A 20,469-nucleotide genomic window follows, 5' to 3' on the forward strand; every position below is an offset into this window, starting at 1 on the left:
AATCCTACCTACATTCAGGGTAAGTTTGCTGGGCTCTTCCGAGTGGACGATAGGTAATCAACCGCCCATTCAACTTTTCTCACACTCTTGAATCTATCTTGACCTTTTTTTCAATGAAACAATTGTAGCTTCAGTCCATCGCCTCTGTCGGGAACTCATTTTTTTTTCCCCAGCACTGACTGAGCAGGGGTGCATCTTTTGGGAAAGAACGGCGTTAAAAAAAAAAAGATGGCGGACGTGAAGGGTCAGGAGCAGGCCGCGCCAGCGGAGCACACAACACGACTCTCCGGTTCGGCAGCATCTCCGACAGGCGGCGGCGGCATCGAGGTGCGCGAGGACGTTGAGCAGCAGGGCAGTCCGCTGCAGCGTATCAAGACATCCTTTGGTGAGCGCCCGGCATGTTTCAAGAATACATTCCAAGAGGTACGTGTGTATAATTTCATGAAGAAGGGAAAAGAAGCAAGTTCCATACTCGCCCTTTTGTGTTTCCCTTTGCGGATATGAACCTGTCTCCCCACAACGCATAATACACTTTATGGGTCAAGCACAACAAGAGAAAAAACTGACTCGACGGCGCCACTTCTCAAGGTATCCTTTGTCTTCCAGGCCACCGTGGCCACGGCCACGACGTCGTTCCTCACGGGCGTGGGCATGATCGTGACGGCCAGCATCGGGCGCGACCTGGGCATGACCCAGGGGGAGATTTCTTGGATCACGGCCTCGACGTCGCTCGTCGCCGGCGCCTTTCAGCTCGCCCTGGGCCAGCTCGCCGATCTCCTCGGCCGCAAGGCCATGTTTGTCATTGGCATGGGCTCGTTTAGCGCGTTTGTTTTGTTGTTGGCCTTTGCCCAGAATCCTTTTTGGATGGTCATATTGTAAGATGCTAAAGAGAAAAACCGTGACACGGACCTGTATACCGCAGGGCAATCCCAATATTCTTCCATACTACGATGGAAATCAGAGATGAAGAAGCTAACATGGTCTTTATTGATTAGGTGCGGCGTTCTAGTGAGTAAACTCAGACGGCTGATTTCATTTCAATAAGTACCTGTACTTTTACTTTGGGCCGAACTCTCCACTTGAATATAAGCGCCTCTCACGGAACCTTTCTATTTCTGTCGTTTTGCATAAGGATATAGAAATTCTAACATGTCGACTTTTACTTAGGGGCTTCCATCAGCCATGGTTGTACCTCCAGCCATTGGAATTCTTGGAGCGGCTTATGGTAAGATCATTATATTTTCCCCCTTCACTTCATGGATATTTTCCATGATCCAGTACTAATTTGACGTACAGTAAGTGACTTTAAATGACCCGGGACCTGCTTGCTTTCGGCATCGTGTACCGGAATCGAGTCTCCTCAATCAGCCCTGTTTGAGAGAATATATGAAACCGAGATTTCTGCACAAGAGAACAAGGTACTGATTTCATCGTCATGGTTCACAGGCAGCACCATCGAAAAGAAAAAATCTCGCCTTCTCAGCCTTTAGCGCCGGCAACCCGCTTGGTTTCGTCTTTGGCATGATTGTGTGCGGCATTGCGTCGTCCGTCTCGACCTGGCGAGCCGCCTACATCTTTCTATGCATACTCTGGGCCCTCTTCACCGCCCATGCCGTCTGGGCCGTCCCCAATGTAGAAAACTTTGACCGCGCGCCGCTCAGGGAGCGTCTCGGGGCCCTGCGGCGCTTCGACTATGTCGGCACCGTCCTCACCATCTTTGGTACCGGCATGTTCACGGCCGGGCTCACCCTGGGGCCCGACGACGGCTGGTCTCGGGCGCACGTGGTGGCGCTGCTCGTCGTCGGCGTCGTCCTCCTCGTCGTCTTTGTCTTTTGGGAGCGGGCCTACCCGACGCCGCTGATGCCGCCCGAGATTTGGCGGGACCGCAACTTTAGCCTCGTCATTGTGACCATTTTGTTGGGCATGATGGCTTTTACGGCGTCTGGCTTCTGGGTAGCCTACTACATGCAGAGCGTCCAGCAGCTGCCGACCATTATTGTCGCCGTGCACCTGCTGCCCATGGCCGTCGCGGGTCTCATCTGGAATGTCATCGCCGGGCATATTCTACACAAGGTCAACAACACCTTGATCATGATTGGCGGCTCGCTCTGCTTCTTGGCCGCAAGCTTGCTGCTGTCGTTTATGCGTCAGGACAGCAACTATTTTGCCTTTATCTTCCCTGCGCTCATTCTCAATGTTGCGGGTGCCGATTTCAACTTTAATGTGGCAAACATGTACGTCATGAGCAGTCTTCCACCTCACCAGCAATCCCTCGCCGGCGGTATCTTCAACGTTGTCATCAGACTGTCCAGCACGGCCGTCATGGGCATCACAACTGCCGTGTTCAGTTCCGTCGAACTCACCCCTGCGGGCATGGCCGACCCGATGCTCAAATACACCAGAACCTTTCAGGCATGTGTGGCTCTCGCAGGGGCGAGCGTCCTGTTTGCCCCGTTTATCAGACTGGGAACTCAAGGCAATGCTCCAAAGGGAGTGGTGGCAGGCTCGGAAAAATCCGAACTCGTGGCTGCTGACGACGTCCAAGGTGGGCCTCAGGAAAAGGAGAAGGCATTGAGATAAAATCATCTGACCATGAATCGACCTCGGCAAAGATGATTGGCAAGCCGGGGTTCACGGTGCCACTTGATTCAACCTGGGTTGGCAGAAAATCTTGAATATCTTTTTGTTAACAAAACGTCTCAATCAATGATCTGCACAATGCTGACACGGCACAAGTACCAAGTCTAATGAAAGGATTCAATATTCTAACTAGAATACCCCCCAAATCCTTGCAGATCTCGCGAGAGGATGAGATTTATGCATCGCCAAAAATGAAAACATGGCCCGTCAACGACAGCAAGCGACATGCGATATGAATGCCAATGATCTCAAAATATGCTATAACCTTGATGCAAACGCCTGTAGGTGAGGTATGCCAAAAACGCCCTTGTCGTGCCACCAAAGAGAAAGAAAAATAGCACAAACGAAACTGAAATTAAAGAAAAACAACCTTATCGTCATGAACGCCGTAATTGCCTGTCCTCGCTGTGCCTGATCTTGCGCATTTTGGCAAATGTATCAAGAATGGGTACCTTCCCATTCCAGCAGGAAGACGTCCTTTAAGATGAATACGCTCATGATGTAAAATTTCGAGGGGTCGAAGGGATGCCTGCTCCAGGCTCGTTCGCCTTTTGACCAGTGGGCCTGCTACCACTTGGCTGGTATGGAACCGATAATGTCTGTAGTCGAATACGGTATTAGCAGCATTTGCTACTGTTCTTTCTCTGGACTTGTTGTACGCTCTGCTCGGTTCCATTGTGTGCTGGGTTCTCGACAGTAATAGCGGGCGAAAACCCCGGGGAGAAGAGCCAGCTTCTCCTGTCGCGGCCGACTCTAAAGCTTCCCCTCGGGTTGACGCCGTCAAAGTAGCCCGTGTCAAGGCTGCGGTCGAAAGGTGTGCCGGGTGATGCCACGGCAGCCAGCAATGCCTGCTCCATCTTGCGGTTCTGTTCAACCAGCTTCCTCGTAACGACCCGGAAGACCTCCTCGACACCTTCTCCGCTCTCGGCACTAATCTCGTGGCATGCGTCCCAGCCCACCTCTTGGCCCCAGAACCCGGAGCTCCGTTTACTACTCGGGCTGCGCGGCTCGCCTAGGATGCCACCCACACTGTTCATAAAGCCACCGCTGCCCATCTCGCTCTGCAAAGCGGGTGTCATCATGCCACCTGGAGTCGCGGTCGGGGGCGGGGTATTGCCCTGGCCCGGAGCCAGATTCTCGGCTACGTATGCTATGCAGCGCTCGAAGGGGACCTCGCGGCGGGTCGGATCGCGGGCGACGATGTCAGCCTTTGTGCCTACAACGTGCAAGATGATGTCGGATGGCAGGTTGCGCCTTAGCTCGGTGAGCCATACGCCCATCTCTGCGAATGACTGCGCATCCGTGATGCTATAGCAGAGGATGCATGCATTGGCGCCGCGATAGTAGAGTCGCGATATGGAGCGGAACCGTTCCTGGCCAGCTATAAATAAAGTTTGAGTTAGAATCAAGAAGAGAAATGCTTGGATTAGAAACAAGGTTCACGCACCAGTATCCCATATCTGCAGTCGCACAACGGTATCTGTATCACTATCCACCACGCGCTTTGTCATGAAACTGGCGCCGACTGTCGACGTTGTTTGCGAGGGGTTGAAAGCGCCTTTGCAATAGCGCATGAGCAATGAGGTTTTACCGACGCCCTGCGAACCAAGGACGACGATCTTGGCTTCGAGGGAAGACATGATCTCGAGATGTGGACCGAGGATGTGGCTGTCGAGCGGAGTCGGAGGCCCGTGTAGATGACCAAGTGGAAATGACGTTGTGGACCACAGAGATAGATAGATAGCACGAACCGAGAACGAGGCAGCGAAAGAAGGCGAAGAAGAAGGCGGCGGCGGTGGCGGCGGCGGCGACAAACGCGCAGAGCAAAGAACAACTCAACTAGAAAGGAGAGGCGCCAGGGAAGTTGGCAAAGGGAAGAAAAATAATATTCGGCAAAGGAAGCAGAAGTTCAATGAGCGGCAACCGTCATGGCGGTCGGATCCTCTGGACTTTATTTTTTTAATTGTATTTTATTTGATTATTATTTCCCTGGTCGGAAGTAAGAAAAAAAAAAAGACGGCTGGCTGTGATGATGCTCTTGCTACTACGTACTAGGCGCGGCTGGCGGGTGGGCGAGCGTACTGGTAGTGTCAATGGTAGTGTAGGAATCGGCGTGGGGCCAATAGAGCAATCGCGATCTGAGATCTGTCAGATGCGCATGGGATATGCAGGCTCAAGCTGGCAACAGGAAAGGGAAGACGGGCAAGTATTTCGCCAGTCCATGGGTCAGTTATCAGGGATTCACCAACTAGTCACAAGACCCAACAACCGGCTGGCTGCTGGGCGACTTTATAACGGCTGACATGACTTTTCTACATGGATGACGGCGGCAACTCATGTGGTGCAAATCGCTTAATGGTTACCACACAGAAAAAGAGCAGAAAGAGAACCATTTGTCGACTGTGGATATAATGGTAGGACTTGTCGATACCTACCTACCTCCTTACCTCGACACCTTTTACAGCATGTAGGTTGTGTAAGCACATGGGATTATGCTGGTGGGCAGGTGGGCAGTGTTTGAGTGAGATCATTCCATCTTTCATTTCTCTTTTGGTTACCCCATATTCGTCGATGGGTCCCCCAGTCTAGCCTCCATGTACTGTGTAGTGGTGTACTTGCCTGGCTTCCTCCATGTACTATTCTGTCACGTCGAAGCGGCTTCCCAGCAAAAATGTTGATTTCTCGATACTAACCTGATAAGAATGACACATTCAGAGCGGCCACAAACACGCAGTGCATGGATCTCCTTTGGGCATTGCCAATCCCCATCATTTAGCCATTTATTTTCCGATCATCCAGAGGCTGAAACCATTGGCAGTAGTCACTAGTCTGTTAGTATAACACGATAGTACATTGCTGATGCCTCACCATTTTGGGGCGGACAAGGCAATGGTCAAGTTACTGAATGGCTCGATACATGAGTAGTAGATGATAGATCATGTAACACCCATCACTTGGAGGTATTTGCCAGACTGCCGTGGAACTTACATTCATGGCCAACGAGGCTATCCCAAAAAATCAGCTCGCAAGTCTTCTTTTCTGACATGCTTCACTTATTACTTGGGCGCGCATCACTATCAATGTGCTGATGGGTCCAAGTACTTACACATTAACGGAACAGCCCCATGTGCCAACCTTGGAAGCTAAGTATGTAACCCACATATTTGGTTCCAGTTGCGAAGCGTGAGCTCAAGGCTCGTCACGCAACTACATGAGAATATGACAGGCTAGTTCGCCAAAGGATTCAACACACTTTTAATACTCATAACTCTGAATATCGCACCGAGAAGTAATTGATAAGATGAGCATACATATGACTCCAGAGCACTTTTACATATTACTCAGACAATAAATTTGAATTGCATATAGGAAAGTGCTCGCCCAAGGCCTCCGACGGAATATGATCACAACCACGAAAAATAAACCCGCTGCACGTACCTCTTATTTAGTGGGCGGTCCAAAGTCTCCGGGGTAACATTTGAGCCTAGCGAACGCTTAGATCCTTGCTTTTGATCATCACCCTTTCCTCTTTCCGAGCGGGACAAACAAAAAAACAGGCACCGGGCAGCAGACAGACAGCCTAGCCTAGCCTAGCGACTGGACCTTGGTTAGGTTAGACGACGTACATGGGCCAACCACCGACATGTGGGACCATCAGTAACAATTAAAAGTGGATTGCCCTGCCCACTCCAATGGTGGTGTCGTTTGTCCATCCAGCGTCAGCACAGACAGAGCTTTTGGTTCCCGCGCGTGCACGACCGGCTGGTAGGTTGGTTGGCAAGTTGGTTGCTCGCTGGCTGAATTTCTGTGACGCAAGCGATTGAGAACCTTAAATTTTTCCTTTGCTCGACCTACAAATCATCAGATTAGATTGTGCGTACTAATGGCCGGAGCACACTCAGCCCCGACTTCAAGGTGAGCTGCTCTGCTCTGCTCAGCGTTGCTCAGCTCAACACCCTCCAGCCACCTAGAACCCCGACTGGTGAGCTCCAGAGGCCCAGAGTCCACTTCTTGACTGCGGCGAGCTTGGCAGGTACGCGCCCATTTACGACAAGAGAGGGATTGAGCGAGGGAGGGACCAAAGCTCCATCAGCATTCATTCAGGACCACCGGCGCTTCAATAAACGACAAAAGAAACCTTGATCTCCTGCCGAGACACCCAGTTCCTTTCCAACTTTGTCCCTGTCGCTGCTTTGCGCCAAAGACGATTCGCTTCACATCTACGTTCAAATTGCGACAGGAGACCAATCAGTGGGGGTCGCACAAAATGAGATGACTGCTACAAACAGCAGCAGCAGCAACAACAACACCCACGCATTCGTTTATTTCTACCAGCTAGAGAAAAGACTTTTCATATTAATTCTGGTCCAGCCATGACCGTCCGTGTCGTCCCGCCTTTCGCGAGGCTTGACGAAGACGATGATTTTGTCACGTGGGAGGACATCCCCGAGGAGCCGCCTCGGCAGGGCATGGTTCGCCGTGTCTCCTCACACGGAGCCTTCGAGTCTTGGGTCGACGAGAGACTCATCAAGCGACATCGACGCCCCGCCTGGCTCCTTAAGAAGAGCAATCGTCCCGGCCGTGAGCTGGACTACCTGCGCAGCGCTTCGCCCGTCATTCCCAAGGCCGTCAGCTTTCGGCCGTACGGCGAGGACCCGTACAAGAAATGGCGCCATTTATTACAGACGGCACCGCACTATGCGCCCGAGAACCACCATACCATCAGCTTTGAAGAGCTGGAAGCGCAGCCTCAAGGCTCGCCGATTTACTTGGAGCAGCAGCTCTCGAATGTGGTGTCCAGGCGCCACAATTGGTTCTTTGTAAACCCTCTACCACAACTCATATTTCGACTACTTGTGCTGGGTAGCACCATATCTTCCTTGGCCATTGCCACGACACTGTACCGGACACACTGGTGGTATACCGCTACAAACCAGTGGGAACTGGCTCAGAAGGGCCAGGTAATTCTTGCCATGTCGGTCGACTCGCTCTCGATCCCCTACGTCTTTTACATGACATTTGACGATATATTCGGTGCGCCGCTGGGCCTACGGCGTCCTATAATAAAGGTCTCACTCACACTTTTAGACCTGTTCTTTATTATACTCAAGGCAGCCAGTGCATCTTTGGCGTTTCAGGCATTGGAGACATCGAGCGACGAGTTGAATTTATCCCTCGTCAGAGCTCTGGCAGCTTGCATCCTGACCGGTCTGGTGTTTTGGGTAGCGAACTTTACTATCAGTCTCCTTCGCATCATTGAACGTCTTGGAGGCATGGAAAAGGGATCAAAGATGATGGAAAAGGGCCGACGAAAAATGCAGCTGAGACAGCCCACCGTGAATGGCTCGGCGGCCAACGAAAAAGTTCCTTACACTTCTGCCACGACTAATGGGCGCCGCTTTTCTCGTCCAATATCGATATCGAGAAAGCGATGATTAGAAATGGTTATGTATTCTTGTTGAAATTCAGGCAACTTGGAATGTATCTTTATAATCAGACATAGAAAAGTAAATGTATTTGGTAATGATGAAAACTCTCTTCCATGAACACCTAGTATCTGGACGCATTCTAAACGCCTGGCGCCTCTTGTTCCTGGAAGCAAACATGAACGCGCTCGATGCCTGTGCCTGTGGTGGGCAACTGCCTTGGTCAATCATTTGTGAGTTCACTTCAAGTACCGAAAACTATGAATACGCAGTTTTGCTGCAATGATTTGATTTGGTTTTGTTTTGTACATTTTCACAATTTTTACACCCAGCCTCGCTGGTGAGACAGCATCTTGTCTGGGTATCATCTCGTAACCTCCACCTCTACCGAACTCCATTTTCCAAAGCTCACAAGCAGTATGATTTAGAAGCTGAACAAGATGGGCTCTGTTTGAATGACTTGGTGTTGTCCCCTCCGTATGTTCTGATCCTCGTACCTTCCACCTCTGCGGCATTGGGTTGGACAACAAGTATCCCAGCCTTTCGAGGGTGTCTTGACGTCCTTGACGTAAAATTTCATCCTTCAAAAAGACCATTTCCACGGACAAACTTGATTTGGTGTCGAGCGATTGTCCTTTTAGCCACGCCTCCATTTAATGGCGATGGTAGCTTTCGCCTCGATAGCGATCTAGGCCTCGACTGCCTCGCTCTTCGCGATCTGCTGCTGCTCCACGATAACGGTCACCACCCTTAGGTACACCGTGATGCATGGGCATACCGCCATTGCCTCCACGTCTTCCATTTCTGCGGTTTCGGCCTCCACGACGGCGTTCATCGCGCTCCTGTTCTTGCCGACGCTCGCGCTCACGGTGGGGCGGTCGAATGCCCAGGAATATCTCCGGGCCACGATCAACGAGCTGATGGCCAGTCTCGAAGAAGTAGCGTCGGTATTCCTTATTTCGATCGGTGCGAGGATCATAGTCTCGCGACTTGGCTTGTCTGATGGCGTCAAGACGTCGCTGGGCGAGGTCTTCGGGAACAGGCTGAAAGGCTACCGAAGGGCGTGTCGATGTTGATTTGTATTCGCCGCCACCTCTATCCATTCTTGATCCATAGCTTTGTGGTCGGCTACCTCCTTGGAAACCTCTGGGGCCAGTTGGTGCACCTTCGATGCCCGTCAGGCCGCGGGAAGGACCTGTTGGAATTGACTGCTTCCGCTCTCCGGGAGGGGGAGGCTTGGATGCCGGCGGTGCTGCATCGCTTTGCTCGAGATTGGCAGTAACGTTGCCATCGCGATCATGCTCGTAGACAACCTCGTATCTATTACCGGAGCCACGACCACCACCAGCGGACAGCTCCATCTGGACCCAATCGTGGTAGCGCTCTGCAGGTACGTAATCGATCCAGAGAGGCTTGCGGTTGGTCTCGTCTGGCCAGACACGGTCGTGCAATGCGTTTCTTACGCGCTTGGCAGCAGCAACGGAATTAAAAAGCACAAAAGAATGAGTCCGAATGTTGTCCAGGTAAAACTCTGGGATTGTCTGATCATCAATCTCGACACCCATCGGTGTGGCAAGGTCTAGAAGATGGTCCTTTACAGCCTGTGGACGCAGAGGTCTCATAAAATTCTTTATGTACAAGGCAGTCGTGGCAGGGTGAATGGAGGGTTCCACATCGTGCTCAGGCTCCTCTGCCGGGCGGGAGTCAATAAGAGAGCCACCCATGGCTGTGCTATTCTCCAGTTGCGAGACTTCTTTGACATCATCAACCATTGCAGAACCTGCCCTTTCCGAATCTCCACCCATGTGTTTGTGGGCGTCCGGGGGCTCTGGTCCATTGGCATCCTGTGTGTTGTCCTCTTGGTCTGCGGGGACGCCTGATTGTGCATCCTCCATATGCGTGTCTGTCTGCACGCCAGGCTCGGTTTGCACAACTTCTTTGTTTTCTGTTTCAGATTGCTCTGCGGCCAGCCTAGGCTGCTCGCTATCCAGTCGTGCTCGTTTTGTATTGGTACCGTCGGGGCTCGGGGGCGGACTGGCAGAACGTCGCTTCCTTTTCTGAGAGTCTTGAAGTATATCTGCTGGTCGCATTGGGGTGGCACTCGAAGACGAAGCTAGGATGGAGACCTGCGGCTGAGGCTCTGAAGTGGCAAAGTCTGTTACCACGATAGGCTGCGCAGCTTCTGCGATCAATGCAGACTCAGGCTCCGGTGCCGCTGTGTCTTTCGAGGACATGTTGTCCTGGAATGAGTCCTGCACGCCTGTCATTGGGACCTCTTGCGGGGGTTCCTCGCCAATGGGCTTGGCAACTTGTTCATCTTGTGCTGTTTGGGATGGAATATCCTCTTGAGGCACATCGGATTGACCTTCGGCATCATTTGAAACTTGCTGCTCCTGGCGGGGATGAGCTGCATCTTGGGTAGACGGTGCTTGCTGCACATTTTGTTCGGCTTGGTCAGGGTCTGTGTCGGACAGCGGCGCAGGTAGCTCGGCGGCCTCGGACATGATGTTTTCATTCTCCTCGGGGACTTGTTCATTGACTTCATCGTTTTCGGCAATAGGTAGCGCATCCGCCTCCTGGTCAGTCGCCTCAGTGGCTTCTAGAGTGGCCTCCTCCAAGCGGGCGACCAGCTCAGCCTTGAGGCCATTCTGAGGCAGCCCGAGTCGTTTCAGCTCCGCCTTGAGCTCAGTCACCTTCAATTTGCTGTAATCGGTCGCCATGGCTCTCGATTGGTGGTTACGAGTGATGGCGCATTACTCGTATCAATCTGGTGTCGATGCCTGGGGGTTGTGACGTAGCTCGACGAAATCGGGATCCTTGCTATGAAGCTTGTAAAAGGGCCACCAACACGGTGAACACAGGTTCCAAGGCGTCGCCTTCTGGGAGGCAGAAACGAGATGCAAATGTCCCTCAGAAGTGGAAGAGGGGCGATTGCAAGGAGCGAAGAGGCGCAAGAATGAACAGTGTCGTGTCCCAGAGTTTTGCGTAAATCAAGTGCAAGGAACCTCTAGGGATGCAGCTGGTGGGTGGGTAGGTCGAAACTCTTTAGCTGGGCGCGTCGCGCTTTCGATCAATTGAAACGGAAATTTCCAAAGATGTCCCACTGAAAAGAGCTAAGCTGAAAGGTACGTACATAGCACTGCAGCATTGAGCGGGAGCGCTAGTTGAGGTCTGCAGCGAATAAAAATGGGTCTGTGTAATCCCTGTTATTCCATACTTCCATCAGATAACTCTACCTTCACCACATCAACCCCCCCATATGTGTGCCTTTTGTAAACTGACAAAGCTGTAAATGACCTACAAACATTGAACCAATGTTGGTCGATATTGAGTCTAATTACATTTTTCTTTTGATTTTATATGCTCATGATTAGTTGTATCATGTTGCATGATTCTTGCACGAAAAGATATGCTGCACGCCAGACACTGTACATTGTGCAGGAGACAACATTTAATGCAGGTAATACAAGATTGAGCCATACATGTTCTCATCAAGTCAATGGCAGTCGCTGCATGGGCGGTAAGTCAAACCTGCCATCCCGATAGACCCAATCACTACTATCAATAATGATAACCAATATCTTCAATTAGCAGACACTCGCGGTACATGCCATAATAGATTCGTAAAATGCAGTGTTTCAAAAGAACAATGACGAGTTTTGTTGGCAACAATGCAAATCAGATTTGCGCGTCCGCATCCGGACTCGAAGAATAGTAACGAGGTAAGTGCTTGCCTAGGCCTGTTTCCAGGTACCCAACTGCCAGTTGAATCGACCAACTGACCGACAATCCGAATAATCGAGGCAGCCGGTCGACTCCTACCTACCTCCCTAGGCCCAGGATTGACCTGTAGATGTTCTTTTCCGGCAAATCACCAATCTCCATTGTTCGTCCTTGTCAAAGACGCAGCGTGGCATAACAACTCTACACCTTGCATCCTCCCCAACATCAAAACTTCCTCATCTCATCTCCTTTCAACGCAATTCAGCGCCAACCAACCTGCATTTGGCGACTGGCCCAGCAATCGTGTTTTCATCACCGCCTGCCAATTTTTGTTGTGGTGTGACTTTGACCTCACAGAGCCTCGAATCGTGCACTCCACCTCTTTTCTCTTGTCGTTCGCCTACAAACTAAATATCAAGACGTTAGGGAACAACGCCTTTCCTCGCCAACATGTCAATGCTTGCGCCAATCGACGAACCTCTTGATCTGAGGGATGTGGGTTCCGACGAAGAGATATTTACTGTGAGTTGACACCTCGAATTGCGCCCCATGATGCGAAAAGGCTCCGGAGACTAAGTGGACGAACCCAATAAAAGAAACCGGAGCATCAAACTGCGCCTCCCATACCACCTCGGAACCCCATTGGGCCAACGCGTCCTAAATCTCGTGCTTCTGCCGTAGAGGAATCGGAAGATGACAGCGACGATGAGGGTCTTGGCGATGTACTCGCCGAAGGGGACACCGCTCCTCCTCGTCCAACTCGATTCCCACCCAGGACTCCCAAGGGCAAGAAAAGCCCATCGAAGAAAAAGCGTGCTAGCACCTCCAAAGGCAATAAAAAACGTGCCCGCAGCAGCAGCGTCAGTGGAAGTGAAACCAAGAGGACTCGACAATTTGATAGCTCGGAATCCGATGATAGTTCCTCGGATGAAAAGGACAGCAAAAAAGGTAGCAAAAAGGGTAGCAAAAAAGGCAAAAAGAAGCATTCAACCAGTGGCATAAAGACCCCAAATGCCAGCGCTCTCGATTTGCGCGAGGAGACAAGACAGTTGCATATAATCTCCAGCAACCCAGGAAACATTGCTCTGCTGCCAGATACCTGGGCTGGCCATTTCAGAGGCTTCCCAATTCCGAATGGTCTATTCTACAGAAAGACCAGAGAGGCAAGTAATTGGCCACGAATCTACGAGCACACAGATGGTCAAGACTTTCACGGTATGTACAGGATTTTGTCATGACTCCAGAACTCTTTTCCGATGATCTCATGCGTTCTCTAGGGTCCAAGATTTTCATGAATCTGGTTAAGGTCCAGTCCAGAATCCGAGACATACGTAACGAGTATATTGAGGAGCAGCAAGACGCGGGGAAGGACCATGTCGACAAGGCTGATGATGAACGGAGGTTTCGAGCCAGATATGTCAAAGCTCTGAAGCCAGCTCTCGAAAAGGCCAGCCATTGGGCCTGGGAAGACGGAAAACTTCCACAATTTCCAGTCCCCCAGACTGTCACGGCATTTGCTGTTACCAATCTACGTAATCAGACGGCTGCAGTCGCGGAAATTCGCGAAAATATGCATGAAATGGGAGCCCGATGGCGAGAGGTCATGGAAGATGAGAGGAACGCCGCGGCCAAAGGCAATCCTACAATCCTGGAGAACTACCCAAAGGCCCCGGTCGTCTACGGCTTCGCCATAATGGAGCACAACGTTATTGTCGTTCACTTGGATGCTTCAGATGAGAACGCCGAGCCATTTTTCCAGATGAACCTGGATATGGACACGAATAACCAACGCCAGTGGTTCGCCTTGATGATCATGGTTATCGTCTGTTTTGCCCGTGACAAGGTTATGGCGTTGGTAGGACAGATGGGATTAGAACCGGAATCAGAATCAGAAGAGAGTGACCCGGATGCTTGAGAGGCTCATATCAATGGAAAGAGCGATATTGAAAGCTGATGGATGAAATAGGGGCTTCAAGTGTTTAGGGAATGCCGCATGCGCCACAGAGATCTTAATGGTTTGCGGCACATTACATTAGTTGGTGCCTTTGTTTCATTTGCATTTGTAGTTGCTCGCATATGCTGTATTTTCTGAAGAAGGAGACGACGCCAAGGTATTCTTGAAGAGAACGGAAGGGTATATTTATTGCTCGAAAAGAGAACATGCGATGCTTACTACGAAATCCTCAAAACGTGTATAAACCGTGAAAGATAAGTTGGTGGTGATGATGATGATGTCTTGCTCAAGTATTGTCCTCCTCGATACGTCACTTGCACAAAAGAAATTGATATATCCGCTAGGCGCTAGGCGCGTACTTTGCATTGATAGCCGTGCCGCATTGCTGATCGTTGCCCGAACCAAGACACATTATATCATCACGGTTGGCCGAGACCCAAAAACATGGAGTTGGCAGGACCGGTCTCGGCCGCGGGAAAGCGGCACCCACCGAGGCCTATCCTCGGAGTTTGTGGAGCTCCGTCTGCCTCGGCTGGGTTGCAGAAATTAGGGCCGAGACCAAGTGAGAAAAAATGAAATAAAAAAATAAAAGTGGGTGTTGCGGTCGGTTCTCACATTGATGAATAAGAGAGTTCATTCTAAGAAAAATTCTCCGGATTACACGAGTCAGTTGAGTACGTCTAATGGTTCGGTTCAGCATGTACGTCAGCGGGCCGATGGCTCCGGGGTAGCTACCGGCCATCATGACCTTTGCATATACGTACCTATTGTAAAGAGGAGATGCGTTTTGCAATGATTCGAATTAAAATCGACTTGTACATTCAATCAATCATACGGGCATTTGAGCAAAAGTACCACCGAGTTTGATCTGTCGGGTTGCTTTTCCCCCCCTTGTCCTCTTGTCTCCTCGTCTCCTCAGTTCCATGGTGACTCTCGAGTCTCGGCCGACCGTCGTCAGCTCAAACGCGGGTCATTATTGGGCAGGCCCAAAATTGGCTGATGGGCTTCCAGAAGCGAAGCCCCAGTTTTGATTACAACCGACACGGATCAATCTTATCTCGACCGACCCCAAGGGACCTGCAGCTGATGGCACTGATAAAAAAGCTTGGCGCCTACCACACCATCTCCCAATAGCGTCGCCCATCTTGCGCCGCGTTGCCATGAATGCTACTACAATATGGAAATTGAGTGGTCCGGTACATTTACGCGAGAGAAAAGGGTGTCGTGTAACACGGGTTGGAGATTACAACCCTCTCGCTCGGATGCGACTGATGGGATCTCACACCGACCCAGCCCTACTGCTACATTGGGGGGAGTGCACACGAGCATTTGGTGTTGCGTATATAGTCGTGTATTATACGTGTGTGTGTTATCAATGCCGCTGTCGCCTGAGGAAATTCCATGGTGTCACGACACCAACGACTTCCTCCTCGTCTTCTCAACCACCCATGTCGTACGAGAGAACTCGGCGATAATCATAACACCTGTCGCCCCGCAGGAAACGGGCACTGCGAATCAGATATGGTTGCCGCGACAGGATCGCCGGTAAACAGATCATATTTGACATTATTGCTTGGATGCCAGAACGGCTGTTCCCCCCCAATGGTGTTGCGACGCACCGCCCGCGCCCCCTCCTCCGGAAGCCAGATCCGTACATCCACGGTATGCATGTGGACCAAGATATCTCTATCCATCTTATCCAGTGTGTGTTACCAGGGTGCAACATTGCCGGCAATCACGCGAGAGCTCAGCTCCTCCCCCAAGACCCTGAACTCCTCACGGCCCAACAAATAACAAGATGGGCGGAATCCTAATTGGCAAGGGGAGGGCCTGCTGGATATCTGTTTGTGGTGCATTTCGTACATTATATTGGGTTGGAGGGGGCGCATCGCCGCACAGTCAGCGATTGGAGGGGATCACGTAATATTGCCGGATAGATCGTGAGCGAATGCTCCGCAAAAGTTTCAGGGCGTCGACCCGTCCAGCCAGCCAGTCAGCCAGCCTGTCTCTCCCTCTCTCTCTCTCTCTATCTTGCTTCTTTTTCCGCAGGCAGGTGGGCGGCCCTCTCTGGATTCTTCTCCGGCCGAAGCGCCGAAAGCGAGGGGCAGAGGCTTTTCAACACTACTGTGCATTCGGAATACACTACACTACTACTGCTCCTTATGGCCCAGGTACCCTTGGCCATCGTGGAAAGTGCCATGAACCTTGATCCGGGGACCCGCCCTGCCTGTCTGGCTTTAGTTCTTTGTTCGTTGAACGTTCGCTCATTATCCTGCATCCCTTATGCCTGTCAGTCTCTCCAAGCGGGCTAAAAAGCGACCCAAGGTGGCCCCCTCCACCGCTCTCTAGCGGCCCTGGAAGCGAAAATGCTTCGAAATGACTCTTTTCTGATTGGTCACCTTTGGCCTCCCGGTGGATGCCTTGGGTGACCGAAAGGGAGAACAACGACAGAACAGGGATGATGTTCCCATCTAACGGGAATCTGGGTAATCTGGGATCACGCTCTCTCTGTCTGTCTTGTCTCGCTCGCTCGCCTGCGGAAAATAGAAAAGAGTTGCAGAATCACAAAGAAGAGAGAACGAAGAGAAGAAAAATTTCTTGTGCTTGTTTGGTAATCAGTCTGTGGTTGCTTATATATCGTGTCTAGTCCTGGGGCTTTGTCTTGGGAAATGCATCTGTTGTTCACTTTGTCCCCCCTTACCCCGATCGGCAACCCACTTGGATCAAGCAGTGAGATCAGAGGAAAACCCCAAAGTCAAGTGGTTGTAGATACTTTCCCTTCTCCCCCTCCGGCATCGCGGGTGTGTGTGGTTTTGATTTCATAAAACTCTATGCAGCCATTGGTCTTCCAGGAGCTTGCTTGTCTTGTCACGTTCTGACGTTGACTGCGAAACCACACTTGGCAAAAAAACAGATTGTCCATCTGTCATTGTCCCTTGGGGGGGTTGAAGTAGTGAAATACATGCTTGCCGGTTGCTTGATAATGCAGCAGTGGCGGACTTTGAGAAACTGACTTCCACCGTTTCATTCCCTTTCTCTACCTCTCCCTCCTCTCATACCTTAAACCGTACGATCTGGACCTGATTTGATGCGCCTGCCTAGGTGGCACAAGCCTTTGAGAGCAGAAAAGTAATAAATCCGTCCGTCCGTGCCTGCCTTGCTTACAGTGCATTGTCAATCCTGCTGCTGTTGCTGCTGCTGCTATCAAATCAATCAAATCAAATCAATCTCGGCGATCCGTCTGCTACCTCCGCCAACACCGCGACGGCCATTTTCGTCTGACCGACCCTCGACCACGGTTACTCCCTGTCCCTTCAACCACGCCAACAGGAATCTCCGAGAACTCACAGACCTGAACATCTGACTTCAATAATCCGACGTCCGACCTTGCCCGGCGGCCTGGCCTATCCTACCTTGCTTCGCCCCCTTCGATTTACACAACTTCATCTATTTCGTCGTCTGTCCCAGCGAGTAGTTTGTTGCCTTCTTCGTCACCATACATATCGCAAACCACACACATTGCAAGCCACGTATATATTATACGTATAAACACGGAATCCCGTTTCTGGAACCCACTCTCGTTAGTCAACTGGACTATCGCCAACACGATCGACTGGCGTCCTCGGCACCGACGAGGACGGTGCACCGCCATTGAGCCATCCGCGCTCTGGTCAACGCCCCAATCTCTTGCCTGCCCATTCGCCTTGCAAAAGCTGAGGGCCCATCGGTCACAAGAGCGCCGCTGGATTTTCGTCTCGTTGCTTCAGAGCCGCTTTTCGTTACCGCGAACTGCCGGGTCTCGCTCGAGCGTAGACTGCATGATTCAGGAGACTTGGTCTTTTTCTTTCTAATCTAAGATTTGACGCCATACCACCCGCTTGTCGATCGATCACCTGCGTCCCTCTTATATCCGGATTGCAGGGTCCTTTACTTCACAACTAACCTAAGATATCATGGACGTTGACCTTCCCATACAATCAAAACCACAAATAACGACGACAGCAGAGACCGGAACAATGCGCACTGCACTGCCAACCCGCCCGGTGACATCGATGGGAGAGTCGCAAGGCCCGTCTTCCTCCAACGATGCTGCCTATGCCTCTTCAGCCGGATCGCGGAGTCCGGGCACTGAAAGTTTTACGACCTCTGGGCGGGACATGGCTACATCGCTCAGCCCGTCGCCAGTGCCATATAGCACTCTACACGACGAAAAGACTGCCAGCGCAAAAGCCAGTACAACTCCCTCAACCGGCCAAAGCGGTCAAGTCTGCAGGTAAGGCCTAGACTAATCATCTTGGACACTTTCAGGTCTAATTGAGAAATAGCAATTGCGGCACTACTAGAACGCCGTTATGGAGGCGATCTCCCCAGGGCGCCACTATCTGCAATGCTTGTGGGCTTTATCTAAAGGCAAGGAATTCGCAACGGCCTACGAATCTAAAGCGGCCTCCTACAGTTGTAGCAGCATCGTCCACTTCGCGAAAGTCGCCCGAGCAGACATCACCAAAGCCCTGTAGCCAGACCAATGGCGCAACCTACGTGGCTGCCGATCAGACTCAGTCGGGATCCTGTCCTGGCGGAGGTCGTTGCAATGGCACAGGTGGTGCAGTGGGCTGCAGTGGCTGTCCGGCCTTTAACAATCGGGTAGCCAAGAGTGCACAACTCAATAGTCTGCAGAATCAGGACCCGTCGACCCGTGAAAAGGACGTGGATAGTGGGCCGCAGCCAATCGATGTGGCTGCTGAAGAGGCAAATGGTCAGAATACCACGGTTGTTATTGCCTGTCGGAATTGCGGTACAACCGTGACACCTCTGTGGCGCCGTGATGAGACCGGCCACACGATATGCAATGCTTGCGGTTAGTCATCCCGGATTTACCACGCTCTTCAAGGGTTCTCTCTGATCATTTAATTTTATAGGTCTGTACTACAAACTGCATGGAGTCCACCGACCTGTCACTATGAAGAAGGCCATCATCAAGAGGCGTAAGAGAGTTATCCCCGTGTCGCAAGGCGGCTCGGAGGAGGGGACACCAATGGAATCGGTCGAGCAGACAGTTCAATACTCAAGTTCGGAGGAAAGGGGCAGTACGAATGCAGATGGATCGATAAATCTTGGGTTCCGTCGGCGGAACGAGCACCCCATGACCCTTTTGCCTGAACCAGTGCGTCACAGCCAAACCTCGACGCCTATGCCATCTTCGGATCTGGCAGCCTACCACAATGCAGTCACTCCTCAATCGATGGATGGTCGGGAAGATTCATTGACGGACAACAACCGCCTCGCACCACTAACGTCGATTGCTGCTCTGAGCGAGCGACAATCGTCTTTGTCGCCAGCATCCTTCTTGTCGCCTTCGAGGAAACGTTCCTTTTCTCCAGCTGACTCGGAACCCCCTCAGAGCGAAATAGGACAGAGCGCAAAACGTCTCTCGTCCATCAAATCGATTCTCAACCCTCCAGCATCAGCACACAGTCCCATTTCGAACCCGATGGAGGATGCTGCTGAGTCTTTGAGGCTGTTGAGATCACCAGCAAGCACACTGTATTCTGCACCGAGCCCCATCCCGCAGTCGGCGATCCCAAACTTACCTTCGATAAACGAGAGCGAGCGGGAAAAGGCCGATCGTAGGGCAGCGCTTCGACAGGAAGCCGAGAGAATGAGAGAGATCCTAGCTGCCAAAGAGCGGGAGCTCGCTGCTCTAGGTGACTGAAAACCCAATCTCATTCGACATTGGTCTGACGGACCATCATCATTGCTATGAGGAACACGAGATCAAACCTCATGGCTAAAATAGAAGAGGAAACAAAGATACCTCAATACCTGGCAGCAGGATACCACTTTGACGACGTTATATTTTCTCTTGTCGGCGGCGCTCAATGGAAAATAAATATGGGTAGGCATAACAGTACATGACGAAACGACAATTTTCTGAACTCGAGGGGCGTGGTTTAGATTCGAGGGTTGCTAAAAGCAGGCCGAAAAGCGAACCGAGATGAACCAAAAAAAAAACAGCGAATCCAAAAAATAAAAGGAAAATTGGTTGAGTGGTTCTTATACATGGCGACAAGGGCGGGGAGCAATCAAGGGTTAAACTTTTTGGGGGGAATTGGAAGCATATCTTTACTAGAAGATCATTTATTAATTTACGACGTCAAAGCATCATGGCCAGGAGCACAGGGAACGCCAGTTTTTGCTGAGCTGGTCGAGGGCATTTTTGAGTGCCATATTTTGGTTTATCGAAAATAGTACCAATATAAACAGCGCATTTGTCGCCTATTCAACTGTTGATTGACCCACGTACGTGAACGGATCAAGTGCTATTCCTCCATCAAATCGTGCCATTCATTTACATAGCTGTTCTGTTTATACATGCCTACATAGATTGACAATCAAGCCCAAGACCGCCCGTGCCAAGACCACGGAACCCGCCCTCCATTGGTATACAGTTATACAGTTCTATTCTCCTGAACTCCATCCTCATTTTGTCCCCCAATGTCTTTGAAACCAAATTTCATGACGGCATGCTAGAAAGCCTCGGTGTGTTTCCCCGCCCGCAATCACAGCTATGGTACATGATACTGCGATACATGATTTCTTGTCGTGTGTACCAAAAATAAAAAGAATGCGGGACTGCCCCTTGCCACTTTGTTTTTCCCAATAGGAATCTCAAGTGAGGGAGATTATCCGTTTAATATCTTCTTCTTTTCTTTCTTTTCCCTCAAC

At 51.1% G+C, this 20,469-nt stretch overlaps 7 protein-coding genes across 7 annotated transcripts; 5 read left to right on the forward strand and 2 right to left on the reverse strand.

Annotated features, from left to right (window-relative positions):
- Nucleotides 1–228: 228 nt before the first annotated feature.
- PFICI_05666 (uncharacterized protein) lies at nt 229–1,016 on the forward strand (the record flags this gene model as incomplete). The annotated part of the gene is made up of 3 exons (XM_007834247.1): nt 229–423; nt 589–875; nt 1,010–1,016. The coding sequence occupies 3 exons, from the start codon at nt 229–231 to the stop codon at nt 1,014–1,016; spliced, it is 489 nt and encodes a 162-aa protein (XP_007832438.1).
- Nucleotides 1,017–1,521: 505 nt separating this feature from the next.
- On the forward strand, nt 1,522–2,580 carry PFICI_05667 (uncharacterized protein; the record flags this gene model as incomplete). Its single annotated transcript, XM_007834248.1, has 1 exon — nt 1,522–2,580. One exon carries the CDS (start codon nt 1,522–1,524, stop codon nt 2,578–2,580), a length of 1,059 nt encoding a protein of 352 aa, XP_007832439.1.
- A 677-nt stretch (nt 2,581–3,257) lies between these two features.
- PFICI_05668 (uncharacterized protein) lies at nt 3,258–4,280 on the reverse strand (the record flags this gene model as incomplete). The annotated part of the gene is made up of 2 exons (XM_007834249.1): nt 3,258–4,021; nt 4,088–4,280. The coding sequence occupies 2 exons, from the start codon at nt 4,278–4,280 to the stop codon at nt 3,258–3,260; spliced, it is 957 nt and encodes a 318-aa protein (XP_007832440.1).
- Nucleotides 4,281–7,013: 2,733 nt separating this feature from the next.
- Nucleotides 7,014–8,075, forward strand: PFICI_05669 (uncharacterized protein; the record flags this gene model as incomplete). The annotated part of the gene is made up of 1 exon (XM_007834250.1): nt 7,014–8,075. One exon carries the CDS (start codon nt 7,014–7,016, stop codon nt 8,073–8,075), a length of 1,062 nt encoding a protein of 353 aa, XP_007832441.1.
- Nucleotides 8,076–8,719: 644 nt separating this feature from the next.
- On the reverse strand, nt 8,720–10,786 carry PFICI_05670 (uncharacterized protein; the record flags this gene model as incomplete). The annotated part of the gene is made up of 1 exon (XM_007834251.1): nt 8,720–10,786. One exon carries the CDS (start codon nt 10,784–10,786, stop codon nt 8,720–8,722), a length of 2,067 nt encoding a protein of 688 aa, XP_007832442.1.
- Nucleotides 10,787–12,239: 1,453 nt separating this feature from the next.
- PFICI_05671 (uncharacterized protein) lies at nt 12,240–13,704 on the forward strand (the record flags this gene model as incomplete). Its single annotated transcript, XM_007834252.1, has 3 exons — nt 12,240–12,311; nt 12,386–13,004; nt 13,067–13,704. 3 exons carry the CDS (start codon nt 12,240–12,242, stop codon nt 13,702–13,704), a joined length of 1,329 nt encoding a protein of 442 aa, XP_007832443.1.
- Nucleotides 13,705–17,759: 4,055 nt separating this feature from the next.
- Nucleotides 17,760–19,456, forward strand: PFICI_05672 (uncharacterized protein; the record flags this gene model as incomplete). Its single annotated transcript, XM_007834253.1, has 3 exons — nt 17,760–18,016; nt 18,069–18,601; nt 18,663–19,456. 3 exons carry the CDS (start codon nt 17,760–17,762, stop codon nt 19,454–19,456), a joined length of 1,584 nt encoding a protein of 527 aa, XP_007832444.1.
- Between the last annotated feature and the right edge of the window lie 1,013 nt (nt 19,457–20,469).

Source organism: Pestalotiopsis fici, assembly GCF_000516985.1.
Source record: "Pestalotiopsis fici W106-1 unplaced genomic scaffold PFICI_Scf_3, whole genome shotgun sequence".
Lineage (NCBI taxonomy): Eukaryota > Fungi > Ascomycota > Sordariomycetes > Amphisphaeriales > Sporocadaceae > Pestalotiopsis > Pestalotiopsis fici.